At 39.2% G+C, this 24,367-nt stretch overlaps 1 protein-coding gene across 1 annotated transcript in view; it reads left to right on the top strand.

Annotated features, from left to right (window-relative positions):
- APOB (apolipoprotein B) overlaps positions 1-17,489 on the top strand; it is an 88,152-nt gene extending 70,663 nt beyond the window's left edge. The window contains exons 26-29 of the mRNA XM_029595996.1: positions 98-7,576; positions 10,635-10,749; positions 11,680-11,863; positions 15,509-17,489. Coding sequence (XP_029451856.1) covers positions 98-7,576; positions 10,635-10,749; positions 11,680-11,863; positions 15,509-17,332 — 9,602 coding nt within the window. The 3' untranslated portion in view covers positions 17,333-17,489. The remainder of the gene's footprint in view (positions 1-97; positions 7,577-10,634; positions 10,750-11,679; positions 11,864-15,508) is intronic.
- Positions 17,490-24,367: the final 6,878 nt, after the last annotated feature.

The raw sequence follows: 24,367 nt of genomic DNA, 5'->3' as shown, positions 1-24,367 counted from the left end.
GTACTAAGGTAGTGAGTTCCATAATGGATAAAATCCTTTTCTATTTTATATTTATATTTACATTCTACTGAATATGTTTTCTGTCTTTTTGTTTTAGGTAATTCAGCAGCATCCTATGATCCAAAGAATGCATTCTCTTGGTCATTTGAAGGCTCTCTACATCACAGTCTCCTTGACTCAAGTATAAAGCTCAGTGAATTATACAACTTTATAAATAATCCTATTGTAAGAGGATCCTATGCATTTGATGCATCAAGCATTTTGGGAGCACAGGTCTCATTTTCCTCTTCTGTACAAGGAACAACAAGAAGTAATTTATTCATTACGGAAACTAATATGGATGGACAATTGAAATTCGCATCTTTATTTGCCAGAAGTGTATTCGACATGAAACAGGAGCTTGATATCAACAGCTTGGATAGAACAATTGAATCCAATCTAAAGTTTGAATCATCTTACCTTCAAGCCACCAACAAAATAACAGGCAGATATGCTAATGAGGCACTGGAAATTATTTCAAATACTGATGTACAGAGTGATACTTTATTAAATGAAATTATATTAAATTACAGAGGTAACCAGTTGACTTTTAAATCCAACACCAAGGGAAAATATCAGAATGTGGTGGCTCTTAACAAAATTGATCTATCTATATCAAAACAGAGGGCTTCATTACGCTCTGAATACCAGGCTGACTATAAGCATATCCGATATTATACCTTGCTTTCTGGTTCACTTAATTCCAAAGGTCTGGAATTAAATACTGACATCAATTTTAACAATCAAGCAAATCGGGCTGCTCACAAAGCTACATTAAGAGTGAATCTAAATGGTTTATCGACCAGTGCAACTACAAATATAAATTATAGTCCACTAATCTTTGGAAATGAATTTAATGCTGGAATTGATATGTCTGGAGCCATTATGAAAATTTCTGCTAATGGACATTATCAAGAACACAATGCAAAATTCAACATGGATGGAAAAGTGGCTCTTATGGAAATATCCTTGGGTAGCGTATATCAGAGTACAATTTTACATCTGGATAGCAAAAATATATTAAATTTTAAAATGAATAAAGATGGACTGAAGTTTTCAAACAACTTGGTGGGATCATATGATGACATGAAACTCGAGCACAACAATGATCTGAGTATTGTTGGTTCCACAATGGTTTTCTCCTCAAAGTTCGAAAACAGAATTAGTAATTCCCATTTTAACAAATACAATTTTGATTTTCAAATACAGCCTTACATGCTATCATCAAACTTAAACAATGACTTAGTATATGGTGATATTCATTTTGCCAATAAAGGACAGTTGCAACTTGAGCTATTTAAGATGAACCTTAATGGTAATATGAGAGGAGCCTATAGAGCAGATGAAATAAAGCATACTTACACTATCACCTATGCTGACCTGACTACAAATTTTAAAACCAATACAGTTGCAAATATTAAAGACATAGCACTCAATCACAGAGTTAATGCAGAGATTGCTGGGCTTTCTGCCGCATTTAGCAGCAGTACAAATTGTGAAGCCAAATCTCTGCGTTTCAGTCATATAGTAACCTCAGTTATTATCCCATTTTCTGTCACTTTTGATGCTCATACCACTGGGGATGGAAGATTTAGGACCCAGGGTGATCATGCAGGTCAGCTTTATAGCAAATTTCTTTTGAAGGCAGAACCACTTGCTTTTACTTTCTCCCATGATTACCGAGGATCTACTGAGCATACCTTTGACAATGGAAATATACACAATACATTAATTGATAACAAAGTTAATGCATTGTTTAGTCCAGCTGAGCAATCTGGATCTTGGAAATTAAAGAGCCAATTAGACAAAACTGCATACAATCAAGATGCTAGTGCTTACAACAATGCAGAAAAAATTGGTATGGAACTGAATGGCGTAGCACAAGTAGATCTCTCTATGCTGGATTCACCAATTGATCTGCTGTTTGCACACCTTAATATAATTGATGCTTTAGATCTAAGGGACAGTATAGGCCAACTTCAAGAATTCAGTATTTCTGGCTCAGTGACATATGATAAGAACCAAGATGTACATGTCATCAACCTACCATTTTTGGAAAACCTACCAGTGTATTTTGAACAGATCAGAAGATTTGTTTTATCATCATTGCAGGCTATTCAAAAGTACTTAAAAAGCATCAATATTGATCAGTATATAAAGAAGTACAAATCTACCCTGGATAAAATTCCTCATCAAATGAATGACTATATACATAAATTTGATTTAGAAGGCAAGGTTCACAGTGCAAAAGAAAAATTTATAGCCTTAATAAAGGAATATAGAATAACAGCAGAAGATCTCCAGAATGTACTGAATAATGCCAAAGTCCATTTTACAACTATTCTTTCTAAACTGCAAGAGTTTCTGACAGAACTGGAAAAATACATCAAAGATAATTATGATCTGAATGACCTACAGACCGCCATTCAAAATATTATTAACCAAATTGTAGAAGGTTTAAAGACTTTAGATGAAAAGTATAATATCAGCAAAAATACAATTAATACTATTCAAGACCTTCAGCAATTTGTGGATCAGTTTGATGTTAATGAGATAGGAAGCAGTGCTGCAGTTTGGGTGCAAAATATGGACAACCAGTATGAAATAAAAGCTAAGGTAAAAGAAAAGTTACAACAACTAAAGAATCAGCTTCAGGACATTGATATCCAGAGTTTTGCTGAAAATTTGAAAAATCAGATCCAGGCCATCAAAATACAAGATCATATAAAAACTATAATTGCTACATTTCCAACTAAAAAATTAAGTAATATTATTGACCAAGTTAAGGATTTTGTTATAGCACTGCTTGAAGATTATGAAGTGATTGAGAAGATCAATGCTGTTGGAGACAGAATTCAGGATCTGATTGTGAAGTTTGAAATTGATAAGCAGGTTCAAGTTTTCATGGATAAGTTTGTAGAACTGGTTAACCAATACAGAGTAAAGGAAACAATCAAAAACCTAACAAATTGGCTAAAAAACGTAAATGTCAAATCATATTTTGGCAAAATTGTGAACTTTGTTGATGATGCCATTAAACAAGTAAAGTCATATGACTTCAAGAAGTTGCTGGATGAAGTGAACAGATTCCTCAATATGGTAATAAAGAAACTGAAATCATTTGATTATAATGAATCTGTAGATTACATTAATCAAAACATGAGAGAACTAACTCAGAAAATCAATGATGAAATCAAGACATTTGAAATACCACAAAAAGCAGAAGCCTTAAAGCAGTATATAAAGGAAGTTTGGCTAGCAACTTTAAATTACATTGACCAAATAAAAACTACCAAGCTTGCAACAATTATAGAATGGTTTAAGGATCTTTTAAATTCAACAGCATTAAATGAATTAAAGAAAAGGATATTGGAAAACCTTGAACACACGCGAGACACAATTTATACAATGGATATTCAAAAGGAATTTCAAAGGTATTTACAGCAAGTGAGTCGTGTCTACATTCAGCTTGTTTCATACATTTCTGACTTATGGAACACTGCTGCAGAGGAAATTACTATTTTTGCTGAAAAATTTGATATAAATGACTGGGCTGAAAATGTGAAAACATTTGTTGAAAATGGATTGATTATTCCAGAAATAAAGACTGGTATTATTAATATTCCTTCCTTTGAAGTAAGTCTTCGAGCTCTCAGAGAAGCAACATTTCAGACACCAGATTTTATAGTTCCACTAACTGACTTGCATATTAAATCAGTGACAATAAATATGAAGAAGCTAAAAGACATGAAAATCCCAACCAGGTTTACTACTCCAGAATTTACTGTACTAAATACATTTAAAATTCGTGCATATACAATTGACTTGAATGAGATCAAACAGAAGATTGTGAATATAATGGATCAAATGATCTCTAGTGAATTCCAGTGGCCTTCATCAGAAGTATATTTCAGAGATTTGAAGATAAATGATATGCCTTTTGCTGACATTTCATTTCCAGAGATATACATTCCAGACTTACAAGTGCCTTCTGTAATTATTCCCAAGCTAAATTTAGATGACTTCCAAATACCTAACATTCAGATACCAGAATTCCAGCTTCCACGTATAGCACACACAGTGTCTCTCCCTACATTTGGTAAATTTACTGGAACTCTTAAAGTAGCATCCCCCTTTTTTACATTGATGTCCACTTCAATTGTTCAAAATGCTACAATTTCTGAAAGGAGTCCCGAATTTGTGGCATCGCTGTCAGCTCAAACAATATCTAAAGTAGAACTGCTAGCCTTCACTATTGATGCAGATGCTCGCATTTCAGCACCAAATATGGCTCAGTTGCTTCTTAAAGAATCTCTTAAGGTCTCACATAGATTTGTTAGAATAGAACATAATAGTGAAACAACCTTTTCAGATACAGATGTCATTGGGAAAGCAAAAACACTGGCAAGTTTGAATACTGAAAAAAATTTGGTTGAATTGCAAAATGATATGACTGTGAAACTGGAAAAGAAAATCACTGTAGACATGAATACAAAATATATTCATAAATTGAATATTCCACAGGCTGAACTCTCAAGCCAGCTTGAATTTCAGAATGAAGCAAATGTTTTAATAGAAGGAGGGAAGATAGCATATACTTCATCTGGTAAAGGAAACTGGAAATGGACTTACCCTTCCTTTTCTGATGAAGGAACCCATGAATCAAACATCAAATTCACTATCAAAGGACCTGTGATTGAATTTTCTGGTTCAAATAAGATCCTTGACAAATACTTGAAACTTGAGCAGAGTTTGAATTATGAGTCTTCCACAACTTATGGTACCCTTGAAATAAATTCTAAAGCAGAATCTCAGTATGTAGGCCTTAGTGTTTTAAATGTAAAGGCAAAAGGAGATTTTATTGAATTGACTGTTGGATTAGAAGGAACTCATAAGGCAGAACTTGTAGGACGAGCTATTGGAACAATTGATAATACAGTTTCATTCCTCATGCAGCTATCTGGGATCAATTTATCAACTAATAATAATGGAAACTTGAAAGTTAGTTTCCCAATGAAACTGATAGGAAAAATTGAATTTGCAAACAATTATGATTGCACACTCAACTCAGCTGTTCAGCAAGTCAAATGGCAAGCTACTGGCAGATTTAACCAGTACAAATACTCCCATATAATTTCTGCAGGTAACAATGAAGAAAAAATTGAAGCACAGGTTGAAATGAATGGTGAAGCAAATCTTGATTTTCTAACACATCCTGTAACTATTCCTGCTTTTCAAATTCCTTTTATTACAGTTGAAACTGTAGAAATAAAAGATATTTCTTTGTGGGAAGAGACAGGTTTGAAGAATTTTTTGAGAACTACTAAGCAATCTTATGATCTGAATGTAAAACTCCAATACCAGAAAAATAAAGACAGTCATGCTTTGGTTCTTCCATTAGCCACAGTTTATGAATCACTTAACCAGAACATAAAATCATTTAATAATCATTTTGAGAGAGGAAGAGATTATACATTGGATTTTCTTATGGATTCATACAACAAAGCCAAAGCAAAGTTCGACAATTACAAAGTAGAAGCTTCAGCTGGCAAACTTCCACGGCATTTCAGAATTCCTGGATACACCATACCAGTTGCTAATATTGAGGTTTCTCCATTAACAGCTGAGCTTCCAGAATTTGGCTATGTTATCCCTAAGGAAATAAGTACTCCAAGCTTCATGGTTCCAGGTGTAGGCTTTTCCGTGCCATCTTATACTTTAGTTCTACCTTCAATGGAGCTACCAGTACTTCATGTCCCCAACAATCTTCGTAGGCTTTCTCTACCTAAATTTAAGATGCCTAACATGCAAAACAGTATTTTGATTCCAGCAATGGGAAACTTTACATGTGATTTTTCATTTAAATCAAATGTGATTTATTTGAATATAAATGCTGGGCTATATAATCAGTCAGATATTTCTGCACGCTTTAGTGCCTCTTCTACTTCTATTTTTGAGGCTCTACAGTTTACTTTGGATGGCACAACAAGCTTAACAAGGAAAAGAGGATTGAAGCTAGCTACAGGTTTATCACTGAAGAATGTATATGCAGAAGGAAATCATGATAGCTCTCTGACCCTCACAAAGAAAAACATGGAAGCTTCAGCAACAACAAATGCCAGAATTAATATGCCAATTTTGAAAATGAACATTGTGCAGAAAATTTCTGGAAATACTAAATCCAAGCCTATTGTGTCTTCAGAATTTTCACTAAATTATGAGTTTACTGATTCCATATATAACAACAAAGCCAAAGGATTAGTTGATCACAAAATGAAATTGGAAGGTCTAACATCATATTTTTCCTTGGAAACAACCACCAAAGGAGACATCAGTGGAGTCTTTTTATCCGATAATGAATTTTCTGGAAAACTAACTAATGAAGCAAATACTTATCTTAATGCCGATGGTGTTCGTTCCTCTGTAAAATTTGAGGGTAATTCTAAAGTTGGTGAATTTTTAAACGTGGACATAAAAGAAAATCTTGCCCTTCAGGTATCTACTCAACGCCTTTATGCTATATGGGAACACAATGGGGGAAACAGTGTTTTCTACTCCATATGGTATCCTCCAAATTTAAGAACCAAGGGAAATCAGAACTGCAAACTGAAATTAGAAGTAACTCCATGGAATCTGTGGACACAACTCGAGCTACAAGTTAACCAATCAAACCGCTTCCAAGATGAGGTCTCCATAAGTCAAGCTGTTTCACTTAAACTGAACATGGAAAAACAGGAACTTGGATGGAAGGGTGAAGGACATATTCACTCACTGGCCATCAGTCATGACATGCAGTTTGAAAATGGCAAGAAAGATGTACAATTTAGCATTACTGGATCTTTACAAGGACATGCGGATTTCCTCACATTAATTGTACTACCTATTTATGACAAGAGTGTATGGGACATCTTGAAATTTGACAGTACCACTAGTTATAAAGAGAAGCACTACTTAACTGTTTCCACAACTATTGTCTACACAAAAAACAAAGATGGTTTCTTGTTCCCTATTCCAGTGAATGAGCTTGCAGATGGATTTATGGTCATTCCGGAACTAAATCTGATAAAAATTCCAAAAAAGATAAGTAGTTTGCCATTCGATTTCACTGTGCCATTACTGCCAAAAGTGACATTTCCGAAAGTTGACATTGGCACCAAATATACTATCCTAGAGGAAGACAATATCCCATTCTTTGAAGTTACAATGCATAAATTTGAAATAATGCTTTCTCAGTTCACCCTTCCAAAAAGTATTTCTAATTTGAATTTCAATGCCATAGCTAATAAGATTGCGGATTTTGATTTACCAACTATTACAATACCTGAACAGAAAATCAAGATTCCACCCCTAAAAATTAGCTTGCCAGGAGGACTTTTCATCCCAGCATTTGGTGCTTTTTCTGGATCTGTCAAAATTGCCTCACCAATATATAATATCACCTGGTCTACAACCCTTAAAAATATAACAAATGCTTTTGAATCATCCATTGATGCCAGCTGCAGTTCTACCTTGCGGTTTCTGGAATACGATCTTGATGGTAAGAGATAATTTATGATCTTTACTTCCATGTATATAGGCTAACATTAAATATAGTTGTCTAATGTATTATACATTTTGACTACTAATGCTTATAATTTGTAATGCAGTATAAAAATGATACTATATATATGAGGTTCCACTGCCATAAATTTGAGTTAAAACATCAGTACCAAAGCATTACTGCAAAGTATATATTCAAAGCAGAGCTGAAATACCAAGATAACTGATAATGTTTAGCCAGGTATCTTTAGACAAATTTTCAATTGCAACCTAGCCAGCTAGTCTGTGAATAAAAATGCTTAAATCTAACTGGCTAAAATTTAGCCAGCTAGATCTAACTTAGCTGTGTCTGTGCACAGAGATAGCAAGCAAAGTTACCTGGTTAGTGCTGAAAATTAGTGCTACTTAACTAACTAGGTACCTCTGACTTAATGACATCCCTGGGCCTACATAGTAAAACTAAGGAGCAATATATGGCTGCTTTGTGGGAGGGGGTGGAATTTTCACTTTGATGGATCTAGTTGGCTAACTCCTTATCTGGCTGGTTTCATTTTAATATTGGTCCCTATAGTAATATTTATATATGTATATGGCGATCCATGTAGTTGTAACATCCCTGCTTCAAAGGGATTATTGTTTTAAAACAGTGCATAGGAAAGTGGCTTTTATAATGTTACTTTAGAAGATATGAATGAGGGAGTTGACGCAGAGATCTCCTTAGCTCCTAGTTCTATGCTGATTGTATTCATTCTGTGTTCCATTGAAATTTTGAACCAAAATCATTAACAGGTAAACAAAATGTTTCACAAGCTTAGCCACAAAAAATCCCAACACATTACTTACAGCATATTATCATGTATCAGGGACAGCAAACCAATCAGATCACTCAATTTATCTTTTTTGCTAATTATATAGAACTCTAACCTACATTGCTTTAAAACGTATTCTACACAGCTATTGCAAGACCTTGAGGCAACAGAAGGTACAGAAGCTAATTTTTAAACTATCCACATTGACAAAGACTCTGGAGGTAATATTCAAAAGAATTTTCACTTATAAAACTGTGCTTTTTTATGCACATAAATTCCATTTACATACATAAATGTGAATTTGAAAATTACACACATAACTCCTTTGAAAATTCGCTCCATAGAAAATTTTCAAAAGGTTTTATGTGCGTAAATGGGCCTATGAAGATTGCTATGATATATGCTACTTTTATGTACGCAACTCCTTTGACAATTCCCTCCTGAGAGTACATTTTAACTACAGGCTTTGCACCAATTCTCAAAGCAAAAGTACATACGTGCTTTCACTTTGAAACTCAACACGGGAAGAAGTACACACTTGTTACTTGTACCTGTTTATTCTGTGATTAGAATTTTATTGGAAAGATATGGGCAAAGATTTGAACATGCAAGCTATGCTTGCACTTTTCTTCCCCCATTCTAAACATATTTCGGAGAATGTCTCATCTCAATCTATCTAAAAGTCTGCATGTTGTCCTATAATGCATAGACCTGTAGCCAAATCATCGGGCCGATTCAGTAAAGTCCGCGGGAGAGCGGGCGAACGCCCACTCTCCCGGCGCGCGCAAAGGCCATTCGCCTATGCGCGCAATTCTGTATTTAAATGAGACCCGGCAGTAGAAACAGGCAAAAGGAGGCGCTAGGGACACTAGCGCATCTCTAGCGCCTCCTTTTGGCCCAGAGCGGCGGCTGTCAGCGGGTTTGACAGCCGACGCTCAATTTTGCTGGCATCGGTTCTCGAGCCCACTGACAGCCACGGGCTCGGAAACCAGACGCCGGCAAAATTGAGCATCCGGTTTTCGACCCGACAGCCGCGGGCCGACTTCAAATTTTCTTTTTTACATTTTTTACCCTTCGGGACCTCCGACTTAATATCGCCATGATATTAAATCAGAGGGTGCACAGAAAAGCAGTTTTTACTGCTTTTCTGTGCACTTTCCCGGTACCCAAAGAAATTAGCGCCTACCTTTGGGTAGGCGCTAATTTCTGAATGCAAAATGTGCGGCTTGGCTGTACATTTTGTTTTCTGAATCGCGTGGGAATACCTAATAGGGCCTTCAACATGCATTTGCATGTTGAGGGCGCTATTAGGTTTGGCGGGTTGGACGCGCATTTTCGGCCCCTTATTAAATAAGGGGTAAGGGAAAACGCACGTCCAATGGTGGGTTAACAGTGCTCTCCGTCGGAGAGCACTGTACTGTATCAGCCCGTATGATAGGACAATTATCAATTAACTGATCAATATGGGTAAAATGACTCCTTAAAGTGTCTTGCTGAAAGGTCGCACATAGTGTTAGTAGGGGGGAAGCAGGATTTGAACAATAGGCTCCAAGTTCCTAACCCTGTCTGTTATGTCAACTTCCTTATTTTACTGTACAAAGAGACCTAAAATAAGGGGCTGATACTGAGGGCATTTTGTTTCAATAGCTATCTAATAATTAAAAAATAGATGTTTATAAAGTACAAGTAACCACAAATGTTAATTTACAGTATGAGGGTCATCAATAGCTTATTTTATTAGACATTAGCTTTCCAATTTACAAATACCATGAAATTTTGAAAAGTGTGGTCTTATAGGTGAATATGGGGGACATTTTCAGACATGGTTGCATGAAAATTGAAATTTTGAAAATTGCCCACCCATTATGCAAATAAAATGAAGTGCAGAATATGCTTTTACCAGTGGGAAAGGTAGGTGGGATGGCGATTAGGATGGGGGAGATGACATCTGTTGTTTTGCATTTTCAAAACTATACAGGTAGTTTTTCAGAGTAAAAGCATCCACAGACAAAGTAGAGTTTTACACCCTCAGCAGTTATCAAAGGGGAAGTGTGCAGCACGTACTTTCCTTGTGAGAATTGGTGCTGGTGCCCATGGACTTTGCAACCACCAGCAGGGGACTGAAAATTGGCCCCTTTACTCAGTAGTTTGATATTTTATCTAGTAAATGACTTAAGTAGAATTGTTCTTTCTATTCTGTTAGATAACGTTGTCAAATTAATAAAAACTGAAATATTTCTTTTTCAGCGTTATCCACCGGTGCATTCCAAGACAGCACATTTAAACTGAATGGAAAGGGCAGCTTTTCACATCCTGATCTGAGTATGGAATGGCAAGATGATTTCAGTTTCAGTGGACCTAGGTAAAGTTTTATACTGATTCCAGATCTGAAACTGCTAAAGATCTTAATCTAGACAGAGTCCCTGGATGCCTTAAGAAGGGAAAATTCAAAGCCATTTTCACACATAAAACTACATTTTATGCATGTAAATGGCAGTTCTAAAATTGACACAAATACAGTGAAGGCACAAATTGTATTTTCTCACATACAAATATAGTAAATATACCAAAAGAGAAATTAATCATTTAAATAATGAAACCTCTTTTTTTTTTATTAAATTGTACATATATATATGAGTCATACAAAACCAATTTAAGTGTCATCATACCTATATACATTAAAAAACGTCCTGTCATACATTACCAACACTCATTACAATCACTATGCCACATTCACTCATTCACACATGCAATAAAAAAAACCAATATATCAAAATCAATCTTTACAAAATTACTATAACAATGTTACAATATACCGTACTTCACAATTCAATATGGGCCAGTTCATAGCTCATGGTCAAAATAAGAGCGTATACATTGGGAACCAAAATGGAATTGACTATTTGGCACTTTAAATGAGGGTCCCATGATGCTTCTGTCCCAAATACTTTCCTTCTTCTCCCCTGCCTGCCTACCTGAATTTTAAGGTAGTTATGTGAAACTGAGGGATGTCCTTATTGGGACTATAAGCAGCAGAGAAGGATGGATCTGGCTAAATTAATGAATCACATACAATAGTTAATCTTAAAACTACATTCCAATGAATTCTATAAAATTATGATGTTTAAAAATAATAAATAAAAAAATACCATAAAACTGGAATACTGGTGATTAGGCACTCATGCAAATTACTTAGACAAAAAGTTATTTCTAATTCTGTAAGAACTGTTTATTAATAATAAATTTGTTTCTGTATATTGTACTATATCACCATGCATTTTATCTATTTTAGGTTGCCAAGCTACAATATAATGGTAGCTATCACCAGCCCAACTTTTGTAAATGCTCAAATACATAGTCAACATGATAAAAAGAAGATCTCGTCTTATGTATCTTCCCCATCTACTGGTCTGCTAGGTCTGCTTATTGAAAAGGATGCTAGTATTATCCAAGGAAAATTGTACATGCAATACCCAGTAAGTAATGTACGGTGCCCTTCAAAATATTATGAACAATGTTATGAGGGGGTCAGGACAGTTCTAATAAACCTTTCGGGACACACTCTCTGGGTGGTGGGGGACAAACTCTTTTTTTTTTTTTATTATCATTCAAATTTTCTTTCTAAAGTTCACAATGATAGAAAAGTACATTCACAGCAATTTCTATACCTTTGAGCATTCCAGATAAAAAGTCATCCAGTATGCATTCAGTAAAACTTCAATCAGTGTTTGTTTTTAATTCCAATACTTTGGGTTTCTGAGCTGCATGGACAGAGGGTCTCCAGTGCCTGGGGGCCAATGCATTTGTGTTGTCTCCCCTATTCCCCCCTTTGTCCCCCACCATCACCTGTCAGCATATCACCACATGGCACCACTCTGTGGGGTCTCTCTTCACTGGAGAAGGGTGGGAATCCAACCAGCACATTACCACAGTGTGCCGCTGGGCAGGGCCAGTGCTAACTTTTTTGCAGCCCTGTGTGAACAATTAAAGTGCTGGCCCTTCCACATTCAGTTTTTTTTTTATATTTTACATTTTATTTGTATTCTTTTTCTAATCAAGGTCAGTGCAAGGGTATTAGGCATCCTAAGTGAATCTTAAAGCTTTATGCCTCACCTTCCCCCCATCACGGCCCTCTCCACACAATTTCAAATTATGCATTTATAATAAAAGGTATTACGTGAAAAAGGACACTCAAAGTACAATCTTTTGAAAGAAAAATATCACAGCAACATGTATATTATGGGGTAGATTTTCAAAGGGTTACACGCGTAACCCCCGAAAACCTACCCCAAACCCCACTGTGCGCGCCCAGCCTATCACTTGCAAAGCCCCGGGACGCACGTAAGTCCCGGGGCTTTCCTGGGGGGGCGTGCCAGGGGCGTGCCGGGGGGGGCACGTTGCGGTCGGCGCGTCATCGGGGGCGTATTGGGGGGCATGTCGGGGGCATGTCGCGGCCGGCGTGTCACCTGGGTCGTTCCAGGGGCATGGCCACGGCCTCCGGACCAGCCCCTGGACCGGACCATGGTGTGCTGGCGGCCGGCCCGGCGTGCGCAAGTTACGCCTGCCTTGGGCAGGCGTAAATTGTGCAACAAAGGTAGGGGGGGTGGGTTAGGTAGGGGAAGGGAGGGGAAGGTGAGGGGGGGGGTGGAGGGAACGGAGGCAGGCTGCGCAGCTCGGCGCGTGCAGGCTGCCGATTTTGGGCAGCCTTTTGCACACTGACCCCAGATTTTAACAGATACGCGCGGCTACATGCGTATCTATTGAAATCCAGCATACTTTTGTTTACGCCTGGTGCGTGAACAAAAGTACGTGCGCGCGTAGTTTTATAAAATCTGCCCCTATATTTACATGCGCTTCTGTGGTGTCAAGCAGAAAACCCTGCATAAAAGCTAAAGACCCTTGGAACACATATGATAGTGGACTATTGTAACGCATGTTGGGTATGGGCTTGTTCTTCAGAAAGCCATAAATGAGCGAACTGAATTACAATTACAATATAATAAACCTTGCATTCCAAAAGAGCACTAGCTGCCAGCACTCAAACTGTTACAACCCTATGAAAAGGTGACCCTGCAAACATTACACCAGGCCCTAAAAACCAATATACCTCCTATAAGGAAAACAGAACAAACCAAACTTCTACAGATCCATATATTGAAACGACACATTAGCAGAATAATTAACCTCAATCACCCATGCAGAACACAGACAAACCCTCGCCAAAAATAGAATAAATTGTCAAAAAGTATAAATGGAAAAGTTCAGTAATAAACTGAACTAGAAACCACAACAGGTCAGACTCCGTATGTAGTGCACAAAGGAAAAACAAAAGCATCATCATTCCTCAGAAAACATCAACAATAAAATCAAGAAATATAAAGCATCAATCATAATAATAAAACCATACTAATAAAAATAATTAATATTTCAAAACAGAAGATGAACGGAATAACATCTAATAATTAAAAACTCATATATTTTTTTTATTTCCTAAACACCAATACAAAATTTCAAAACAGCATATACATCAAATAACACCAGATTAATTAAAATCAATAAGGTTTAAAAAAAAAATCATCCATTCTCCATAGCTGGGAAGTTTTGACTTCCGGTTTACCTGAGATTATTATGGAGAAGTGGGAAGGGAAGAGAGGTGCACAAACATTCTCCTTCCTCCTTACACACATTCATCCTCATGCTCATACAGACATACCCAAACACTCTTTCAAAACTCACCCACAGTCATAGACAGACTCATTTTCCCTCACATGCTCGATCCCTTGCATGCTTTCGCACACACACACACACACAGACAAACACATGCTTTCTCTTTCCCACACACGCTCACACACATACATGCTCTCCCTCCCCATATGCTCTCACACACACACACACACACACATGCACTCACACATGCTCACACGCATACACTCTTTTTTTCTCTCTTTCTAGATGCAGGCAGCTGCATGTTTCTTCTTGGACTTCCATGCAGCAGGAGGCCTCTACTCTCTTCCTTGTGAGCAAACATGGCTCTTGTCCTTGACCACACAGGCCTTTTGCTGTTGCTCCTTTCTTTAGCCGCACGGCCTGGCCACCAGTGCTGCCTCTCTTCAGCAGCTCCCCCGGTGGCCGCAGGCCTCCTCCTTTTCTGCCGCTGGGTGGGATAGGCACTCCCAGCGGATGTAGAGCTTTTCTTCTTTGGCCGGGTTGGGATCCCCTGCCCCCTTGGAGTCCCCTGCAGCCTAGCGCCCGGGGGCCTTGGCCCCCCCTGGCCTCCCCCCTCGCTCCGCCACTGCATGGACACAGAGGTGCAGGTGACTGTCTGAGAGGCTGCTCTAACTGCTCCACCTCTCTCTCTTCACCAGAATGTTATAACTTTCCCTCAGGCAGCCTTCCCCTGAAAGGGGCCAGGGAAGTCATCTGATCCTTTTGCATCTGGGCAGTCTGCAAGTGTCAGTCACAAGAAGAAATCCAGTGCTTAGTCAGCACGGAACATGTTTTTTTGTATGTAATGCTCAAAGATAAAGGTATGCTGGCAATGCGCTTTTACACTGAGCTTTGGAAAGTTATTGGCAATCTAATCTAAGTGAAAATAGAAGACCACAAAGGAGAGGTTGCATGAAGAGTACCTATAATAGCCCCTCACACAATGTCTACCGAAGATGGGGGGGATGGGGCAAACCAATTATTATTATTCTGATTATCATTCCAAAAATAGCTATTCTGTAAAAGTGCAATCAGAACCCACTGTGACTTTCTAGTCAGCAGGAACCCAGGCACCTTCAGATTTAAAGCAAACCGTTTTATAGTAATTCGGGTTAGAATCACCAATTTAAAAACTGGAATAAAAATATTTGGAAAATGTTTACACAGAGGCCCCTTAGAGAAAATAAACCATTAATCCTATAGTTTCTGATGACTGATAAATCTGCTATTATGCTCTCCTCGCTATTAACTGATTAATCTAGCAATAGTGTTTAAAACAATTAAACAAAGGAAAAAGAAGACTATTGGACAGACTGGGTTGGATGGACTATTGGGCAGAATTGTTCTTTATCTGCTATCATCTACTATCTAGTTTATAATTTATTTTTCCACTGATATTTTGCTTGTTTCTACAGAGCTCACCTGAAAAAGATGTGATTATACTGAAAGGTGAAATATCCCTGAAGAACCCAGAGCAAATCCAAATTAAAACCTATTGGAAAGATGAAGCTGCTGAAGAAATTCTTACAGGCTTGAAAGACAGGATACCTGCAATATCTGATGCTCTCTATAAATGTATTAACAATTATCACCGTGAACATTTTGGAATGGATATGAAAACTGCCTCTCTGAAAATCAAGGACAGCATGCAAAACAATGTGGACAAAGCATACGAAGAGGCCACTAAAAAGATTGATCAAATAGATAAGCAACTTCGCAAAGCTTCCAGTGATGCAAATGAGAAGTATCAAGAGATGAAGAACAAAGCACAAGAGATGTATCAAGATGCAGCAGATCAAGCAGTTACAGACTACAGTCAGTACAGGAAAAGGTTTTTTGATGCTTCTGTTGATGCCATAAGAGAATACCAAAAGAAAGTGAAGGCCCTGCTTGATGCAACCATCGAGTTATTGAAGGTCATGCAGTTTCAGTTACCCGGTGACACTAAGCGATACACTGGTGAAGAGCTATATTCCATGGCCACAAAACAAGTAGAAACAGCTACAGAACTGTTCCTTGAAAAACTTCAACAATATTATGATAGTTTGATTCAGTATATTAATAATTTGGAGGTAAAAGTTCCTGGGACCAACACAAATGTCAAGGGCAAGCAGGTGCTTCGTCAAATTAAAAATTTACTAAAAGAATTACAGCAGAGAATTAAGAAGATATTTAATGATATTCAGAAAGTCAATTTTGAAGAAAAGCTGAAGGAGCTCCAAGGCTTGGTGCAAGATTATTTTCTAAGAGCAGAAAAAATAATGAACACCTTGCAAACAAGCTATGAAGACATTTATGCCCAAACAAATCAGATTTACAGTGATGCTTTCAACTCAGCTTATGCCAAACAACTAGAATCTTTTGCGGAGGAAGTGCAAGAATATGCATCACATTTGCAAGGATTTAGCCAGAACTGGTTTCAGGATCTCTCAGAAAAACTTCAGCAGACACTAATATATGTAAAAGCTTTGCGCGAGGAATATTTGGATCCTAATGTGGTTGGATGGACAGTGAAATATTATGAAATTGAAGACAAGATAATTGAATTGCTGAAGAACATAATAGAGGCTGTGAAGGACTTGCATACTAAATATATTGGGGATAGTGCAACATTTGTGTCAAATCTAGGAAAGAAAACTAAGGAACTTATAGGAAATCACGGACAGGAATATTATAACCTTGTTGGTGGTATGTTGGCAGATGCTGAAGGAAAAGGAAAACAGAGAATGACAGAGCTATCTTCCATGGCTCAAGAAAAAATCCAAGATTGGTCTACAGCTGTCAAAATGAATGCAGCACAATACAGTGATTTTATCAAAGTAAGAATACAGGATACTTATGTTCTGCTTTATGATTCATATGAACAATTTATTGCTGAAATAAGAAGAATAATTGATCTATTCATTGAAAAGTACAATTCAATTCTTGACTTTATCATGCAGCTGATCCCAAACATTCAAACCAGCAACCTACAACCAAACATAGCATTTCGCAAAGGGGAGCTCAAAATAGATATGCCTCATCCATTTGACTGGCAGTCGTTTGATGAAATGCCCAGGTTAAAGGATGATGAATTTAGCAAAAAAATGCAAATAGTACACACTTTGATAAAGGATGGGATTGACAAAAGTTCAGAGAAATGGAGTGAAATACAGAATTATATTGATAAACAACTTGCAGAAGGCAAATTAAATGTGCAACAAATCATTGAAAATATCCAGAAGCGCATACAAAACTGAAAGGACACGGTCAAGACCAAATTGCTTATTTTTACAAAACCATATTTAAAGATAGCTAACATCAACATACTGAAAGTTGTGCTACATATGAATTTCTGTTTCTAACAAAGAAAGAATCATATTATTTCAGTAAAAATAAAAAGAGTCTTATATTTTTGTGTTGTTCTTAACTGTTATGGTGAATACTTCATATAGTTTATTTCTTGCAATGTGTGGAACTAAAAAAAAAAAATCACTTCAGAAAGTAAGAGAGAGAGAAAGCATTTGCAGTATTCCCAGGAGCAGCAAAATCTTTCACTCATGAAGGGGAGTCTCCATCCATCGTGGGTATGAAAAATAATCAGCATAACCCAGCAAAGATGAGTTACATATGAAGATAAGACTCATATCTTATGGGATGAAACTTTAGCCATTAAACATAATCATCCTAATAGTCTTGCTCGTTTTGATTTCTAAGGGGGTAAGTTTTCTAGCAGCCTGAAAATACACGCAGTGGGACCTGCGCATAAGTTTGCTTTAAAAATGCTTCCACCAGATTTATCTGCATACAATTACACCTGCTGCTAAGCATGCTGAAGTGTCTTGAAATCTTTTGAACATACTTTTAAAAATACAAAAGTATACATGTAATTGCAATCCCTCCCCCCCCCCCCCCCAACCTGCCCCCAGAAATACACTGGAAACACTTAGATACGTAAGTTTACATGCATATTGAGCGGGCAGTTTTATAACAGGTCACTTCTGGGGGTAAAGGACCATTTTATCCATGGAAATGCCTTTGAAAGTTACCCTCCCCATGTTTACATGCTTATCTCCCTTCTGTGGAAGTTACTTTTTTCAATATTATTTTATTGAGCGTGTTAGTGATAAAAAAAAAAAGAAAACTAGAGAGACAATGTGCTGGTAGGAAAGGTTGGAGTTATTCTAATTTATTCAATCTCTAATTGCTGCCTGTAGATTTCTTTTGCACTTTCTTCTTTTCATCTCATCTCCTTTCCATTTTACTCTTCACTTTCTTTTTTACGTGCACGAATTACAGTGCCATTTGCCTGGTTAAGTTTGGATTTAACCGAACAAATGGCAAGATTTGTAAATTCCAGCTAGCTGACCGCCCCCAGGTTATCCGGTTTAGTTAGTCAGATAAAACTTATAAGGATAACTTGGAGGCATACCAGAGGTGTTTCTGGGAGAAGTCAAGTTAGCAAGATAAGTTATCTTGTAGAGCAGTCCTAATGTTAGCCAGATAAACTAAGGCCTGGATTCATCATTCCTCACAGAATGATGAATCCTAAGAACAAGGGGGGGCGGGCCTGCGAACGCCTGCAGCCTTTGTACCATGGTGGTGCACCGGCTGCCAGCTTTCGCACCGAATAGGCCACCGTGAAAGATGGTGCTATTCGGTGTGCTACTGCCGACGATAATGTTAGTAACATTAGCGCCAGCAGCGAAGACACCGCCGACTCCGCTCCTCCCCTCCCCCTAATTTGCATTCTATCGCATGCGAAAAGACCCTTTTCGCATGCGATAGAGGCTTATTGCATGCGATACGGACATATTGCTTGCGATAAGCCTTTGATAAATGACCCCCTTAGTTGGCTAACTTTAACCTAGTTGGGGATATTTAGCTGTGTGGCTGCACCACCAAATATCAGGCCAAACTTAGCAAAATAAGTTTATATGGCTAACTTTGCTGAATGGATGGTATCAGAAAATGGACCCCTATTACTAACTTCCTTTCAGGATGTATTCTATTTATTTTCTAACCCAGGGACGGTAACTTTTAAACAGGCGCGCGGGTGCACATGTGTTCACGTTTGCCGGCTCACGCCCGTGGACATAGCTAGCTTATAACCTACGCGCATATATGTGTGCATGTTATATAATAGGCTAATAGCGCACAATTTTAAGTGGGTGCACGCATGTGTGCGCAAATCCCACTTCCACCACATAATGGGGGGGGGGGGGATTTAAAAGGTGCGCGCATGCCATTTTCACCAGTTTGTTCCCAGTTCACCCAGGCAAGGGACAGGACTTCCAAATCCCCTAGCTTAATAGCCTCCCCTTTCCCCAGTTAACCCTGACCCTTAAAACCCTGCTGACATGCCTATATTTTTTTGTTCTATGGCTTTCATAGCATCCACAGCAGAAGTAAAGTTAAAGGGTAGGGAACCCCAGCGCGCACTTGGATGTGTAAAGCATTAACACACGGATTCCATTGAGAAATCCAGGAATACCCATGCCTCGCCCTTGCCCCTGTCCTTTCTTTAGAACTTTTCATTTGTGTGCGCAGCAGGAGATAAATGTGGACTCGGGCGTCTTTTAAAATGCGCTCGGCGTGTGCCGGCAAAACATATTTGCTTATTTCCTGGTTTTGGTGCGTGTCAGGCTTTAAAAATTCACCTTTGAGTCTACCAGTTTGGCTTGCATGCTCGGCAGTATACGCTCTCTCACTGACTAGCTATGAGATTGTTTTTATCCTGCCAGATACTACTTCTTCCACGCACATGCCTCCTCTCTTTTACCTTTAATTACAGTAGTCAGTTGCCATTTTCATCTTATACTGTAGATACCAATGCCTGTAAATGGCTTATTTCTCTCCATTTCACCTTTTCAAATCCCTTTATTTTCATCTCTTATGCTTCTAATATATCCTTCCTTCTTTATATTTTTCTTTCCTGTAAGATGTTCCGTAGTCTCATAGTACTGCTACTCTCCTCCTCTGCGGCATATCCTATCTCACCTCCTGGGTAAACACAGTGTCCTTTAATTTGCATGCATGTGGACTGATCTATCAATGATTTTCTTCTGTATGTTGCCTTTGGGAAAACTCTTGGTAAACCAAATCCATTGCAACTTGTGAATGTAATGTGCCTTGAGCTAAAACAAGCTAAAGAAAAAGAATTGCTAGCAGATACAGATGCAGGCAGATACCAGCGCTCATACAGTATTTCTGCAAGTAAAAGTGTTTTGACCCGCAGAAATTTTTTTTTTAATTGCCCACCTGATATGCAAGTCAACTCAGATGCATATATTCTATTTAGCTGTACTGAGTGGGGTGGGCGGAGTCAGGGAGGCGTTTACATTTACATACATACTTTATTGGATTTACAAAAGAATTCTCATAAAGTTTCCTGATAAATCTACATGTACAGTTTAGCAAGTGCAATTGTGTGCTGGTAGATTTGGTTTAAAAATTTCAAAGCAGACTTATGTGCATACAGCAAGTCTGCTTTGAAAATTAGTGTAACATGTGCGTGTATTTGCTGACTAACATAATGTTACTTCTGATGCAATTCCAAAATAATAATGCACCAGCTTATTTTATAAAGTTGAATTCTAGTAAAATCAACATGAAAGCATGTTTGTAAAGAGTTCTAGAGCCGCAGATGAAATAAACACATAGTTAAGCTCTGGAATTCATTGCCAGAGGATGTGGTTACAGCAGTTAGTGGTTACTGGGTTTAAAAAATGTTTGGATAAGCTCCTAGAGGAAAAATCCATAAACTGCTATTAATTAATAAGCAATGGTAGCTTGAGATGTATTCAGTGTTTGGGTCTTGCTAGGTACTTGTGACTTGGATTGGCCACTGTTGGAGACAGGATATTGGGCTTGATGGACCCCTGGTCTGGCCCAGTATGGCAACTTTTTATGTTCTTATGTTTCTTTGGCAGCAGCTAATTCTTTATATACCATTCCATTCCCAACACTTTCATCAGTCTAGCAGAAGCAGGAAAGCTGTTTCTTCTGCCAAGACCAGAGGCACTTTGAGCCAGGGACACGCAGGGTTCGTGCCCCAATTCTGTTGGCTAATTCCGTGAATCTCAGCTGTTCTGTTTACAGCTCCCCTCATGATAGTCTGCAAGAGACAGGAAGGTTAGAAGAACTGGAACAGGGAGCAAAGTAATTATTTTCATCTTCTCTCTGGTATATCCTCCAGACACCCACCCACTTCTGTCTCCAGTAGGACGGGAGAAAAGTACAGAGAGACTAGACCAGACACTGTAGGCAGGATGTGAGGAGAAAAAGAAAGAGGAAGATCTGGATAAGGGAGATAAGAAGTTGTTTTCTGTTCTTCTGAGTCAGCACTGGTCTCACCTTCTCCAACCCTGTCCTCTTGTATTAACGGGAGGGGGAGGGGGGGGGGGCTGGACCAGACACAGCTAAAGCCTATGATCTCAGGCCTCAGATGAAGGCAGGGTGAGAGATGAGACATCCTACAGCACAATTAGGGAGCTGTAAATTATTGACGGGGAGGAGGGGAGGAAGAGGAGATAAAAACTAAAAAGGGATGAGGTGAAGAGTGATTGAAGGCTGGTGGTTTGAGGAGTTGGTGGTGTTAGAGGGGATGAATGTTGAGGGAAGTGAGGAGGGGTGAATTCTTGGGGGATGGGTGAGAGACCTAATGTTGGGGAAAAATGAGCAGGAGGTGGCACAAAAGGGGATGAATGTTTGATAGATGAAAAGGTGTAAATATGGGGGGAGCATGAGAAGGGAAAGTGAATTTGATTTCCTCCACGCATCTCCCTGAAATCAGCAATGCAAACTTGAGCTGCATGGTGGTGATGAGAGAGAGGCAGGGTATGGGGATTATATGGGAACCATATAGTAGGGAGGGGAAGTTTAGAGTAATGCAGGGGCACAATATTTTGGGAGAGGGTGCAAAAGAACTGGTGATAATGGATGCAAGAGAAAGAGGGCAGGGTATCTGTGAAAGAAAGCCAGAAGTGGTGATGGGGTAAAGAAAGCCAAAATAGTGTTAAGGTAGGGGTGGGGTAGGAGGTGATAATTGAGGATGGGTGTGAGAAAAAAGCCAGAGGTAAGGAATGGGATGTAGGGTAAAAGAACCAGGGGGGGGGGAGTAGAAGTGGTGATGGAAAGGAGAAGGACGCCAGAAATGTAATGGGAGGGGGTGTGAGAGAGAGGTACGATGGGGTAAAACGGAGCTGAGAGAGGATCCAGAGGTACTGACTGGGAGGAGGAAGGAACTGGGTTTGAGATAGAGAAAGAGGGATTATGGGGCTTGGTATGTTAGTGGGAAGGGGTTATGGGAGAATGTATATGGTAGAAGCTATGCTAGAAGAATGGATATTGGATGAGGAAGGAGAAAGTGTCAGTCTGTGGATCCAACGCTATTCAAGTCTCAGCAATTGTAACTCACGATTCCCTCCACGCCAGTGTTCTTTAACGCGATCAACAGCACAGAAAAGCAAATATTCAAAATGGTGGTGATTGAAATCTCCCATTATTACTGCATTCAGTGCACTACCAGTTTGGTTAGCTGCCCTAATTTCTCTTAGCATTTTACTGTCCGTCTCACCATTTTGGCCAGATGGACGATAGTATACTCCTATCACTATTCTCTTTCCCAACACACAAGAGATTTCTACCCATAAAGATTCGATTGCACATTTAGTCTCATGCATGATCTTTATCCTCTTTCGAGACTATGCCATCCTGGACATAAAGCACCAGTCCGCCACCAAGATGCTCCTCACTGTCATTGCAATATAGGGGTGGATTTTAAAAGTTTAAAAGCTGCTCCTGCACGCGCCAAGCCTATTTTGCATAGGCCCGGCGACGTGCGCAAGCCCCGGGATGTGGGTATGTCCCGGGGCTTGAAAAAAGGAGCGGGGAGTGGGGGGGCGGTCTGGGTGTTGGGTGGGGGCGGGACCAAGGTCTCCAGCACAGCGACTGTGCCAGGGGATCACGTGCCGGCACTTGGCCGGCGCATGCAACTGGGCAGGCGTAAATAAAAAAATAAAGGTGGGGGGTTTAGGAAGGGCTGGGGGCGGGTTAGATAGTGGAAGGGAGGGGAAGGTGGGGGGAGCAGAAGGAAAGTTCCCTCCGAAGTCACTCCGATTTTGGAGCGGCCTTGGAGGGAATGGAGAAAGCCATTGGGGCTCCCCTAGGACTCAGTGCGTGCAAGGTGCACAAGTGGACACCCCCTTGTGCATGCTGACCCTGGATTTTATAACATGCACGCAGCTGCGTGCACATGTTATAAAATTGGGCGTGGATTTGTGTGCGCCGGGTTGCGCGCACAAATCTATGCCCACACGTACCTACTAAAATCTGGCCCATAATTTGTACTCCGGTATAGCACTATCCCATTCATTATCCTCTTTCCACATTGTCTCTGGTATGCCAATTAAGTCTATGTCATCATTCACTGCTGTACACTCTAATACTCCCATCTTACTTCTTAGACTTCTGGCATTAGCCTATGAACATTTCAAAGCATGTTTTTTGTTTGTATTTAATTTCTGCTTTTCATTTGTCAGGAATAAATTGGAATCTTTTAACTCAGGTGAGTTTTTAATTATAGACACTTGGACTACTTTTGTTATTAGTGGAACCTCTCTGTTAGAATCCCCTAACTCTAATGCTTCATTAGTATTCTTTGAGGATACCTTCCTCTGAACCTTACCCTGCTGAGTGACTGTCTGCTTTCCCCTTTGTTCTAGTTTAAAATCTACTCTTCCTTTTTAAAGATTAGCTCCAGCAGCCTGGATCCACCCTGGTTAAGGTGGAGCCCATCCCTAGATAGGATTATAGACAGTGCTGGGGAGGAGCTGGTTATCGTGGTACACATGGGCACCAATGACATAGGAAAATGTGGGAGAGAGGTTTTGGAAGGCAAATTTAGGATTTTAGGTAGAAAGCTGAAATCCAGAACTTCCAGGGTGGCATTGTCTGAAATGCTTCCTGTTCCATGTGCAGGTCACCAGAGACAGGCAGAGCTCCAGAGTTTCAATGCAGGGATGAGACGATGGTGCAGGGAAGAGGGATTCAGTTTTGTAAGGAACTGGGGAAACTTTTGGGGAAGGGGGAGACTTTTCCGAAAGGATGGGCTCCACCTTAACCATAGTGGAACCAAGCTGCTGGCACTAACTTTCAAAAAGGAGATAGAGCAGTTTTTAAACTAGAACAAGGGGGAAAGCAGACAGTCACTCAGCAGTGCATGGTTCAGAGAAATTTATCTTTGAAGGATACTAATGAAACAGGAGAGTTAAGAATCCCAACAAAGAGGTTCC

Source organism: Rhinatrema bivittatum, chromosome 3, assembly GCF_901001135.1.
Source record: "Rhinatrema bivittatum chromosome 3, aRhiBiv1.1, whole genome shotgun sequence".
In the NCBI taxonomy this organism is placed as follows: domain Eukaryota; kingdom Metazoa; phylum Chordata; class Amphibia; order Gymnophiona; family Rhinatrematidae; genus Rhinatrema; species Rhinatrema bivittatum.
This window is presented reverse-complemented; position numbering and strand designations above follow the sequence as displayed.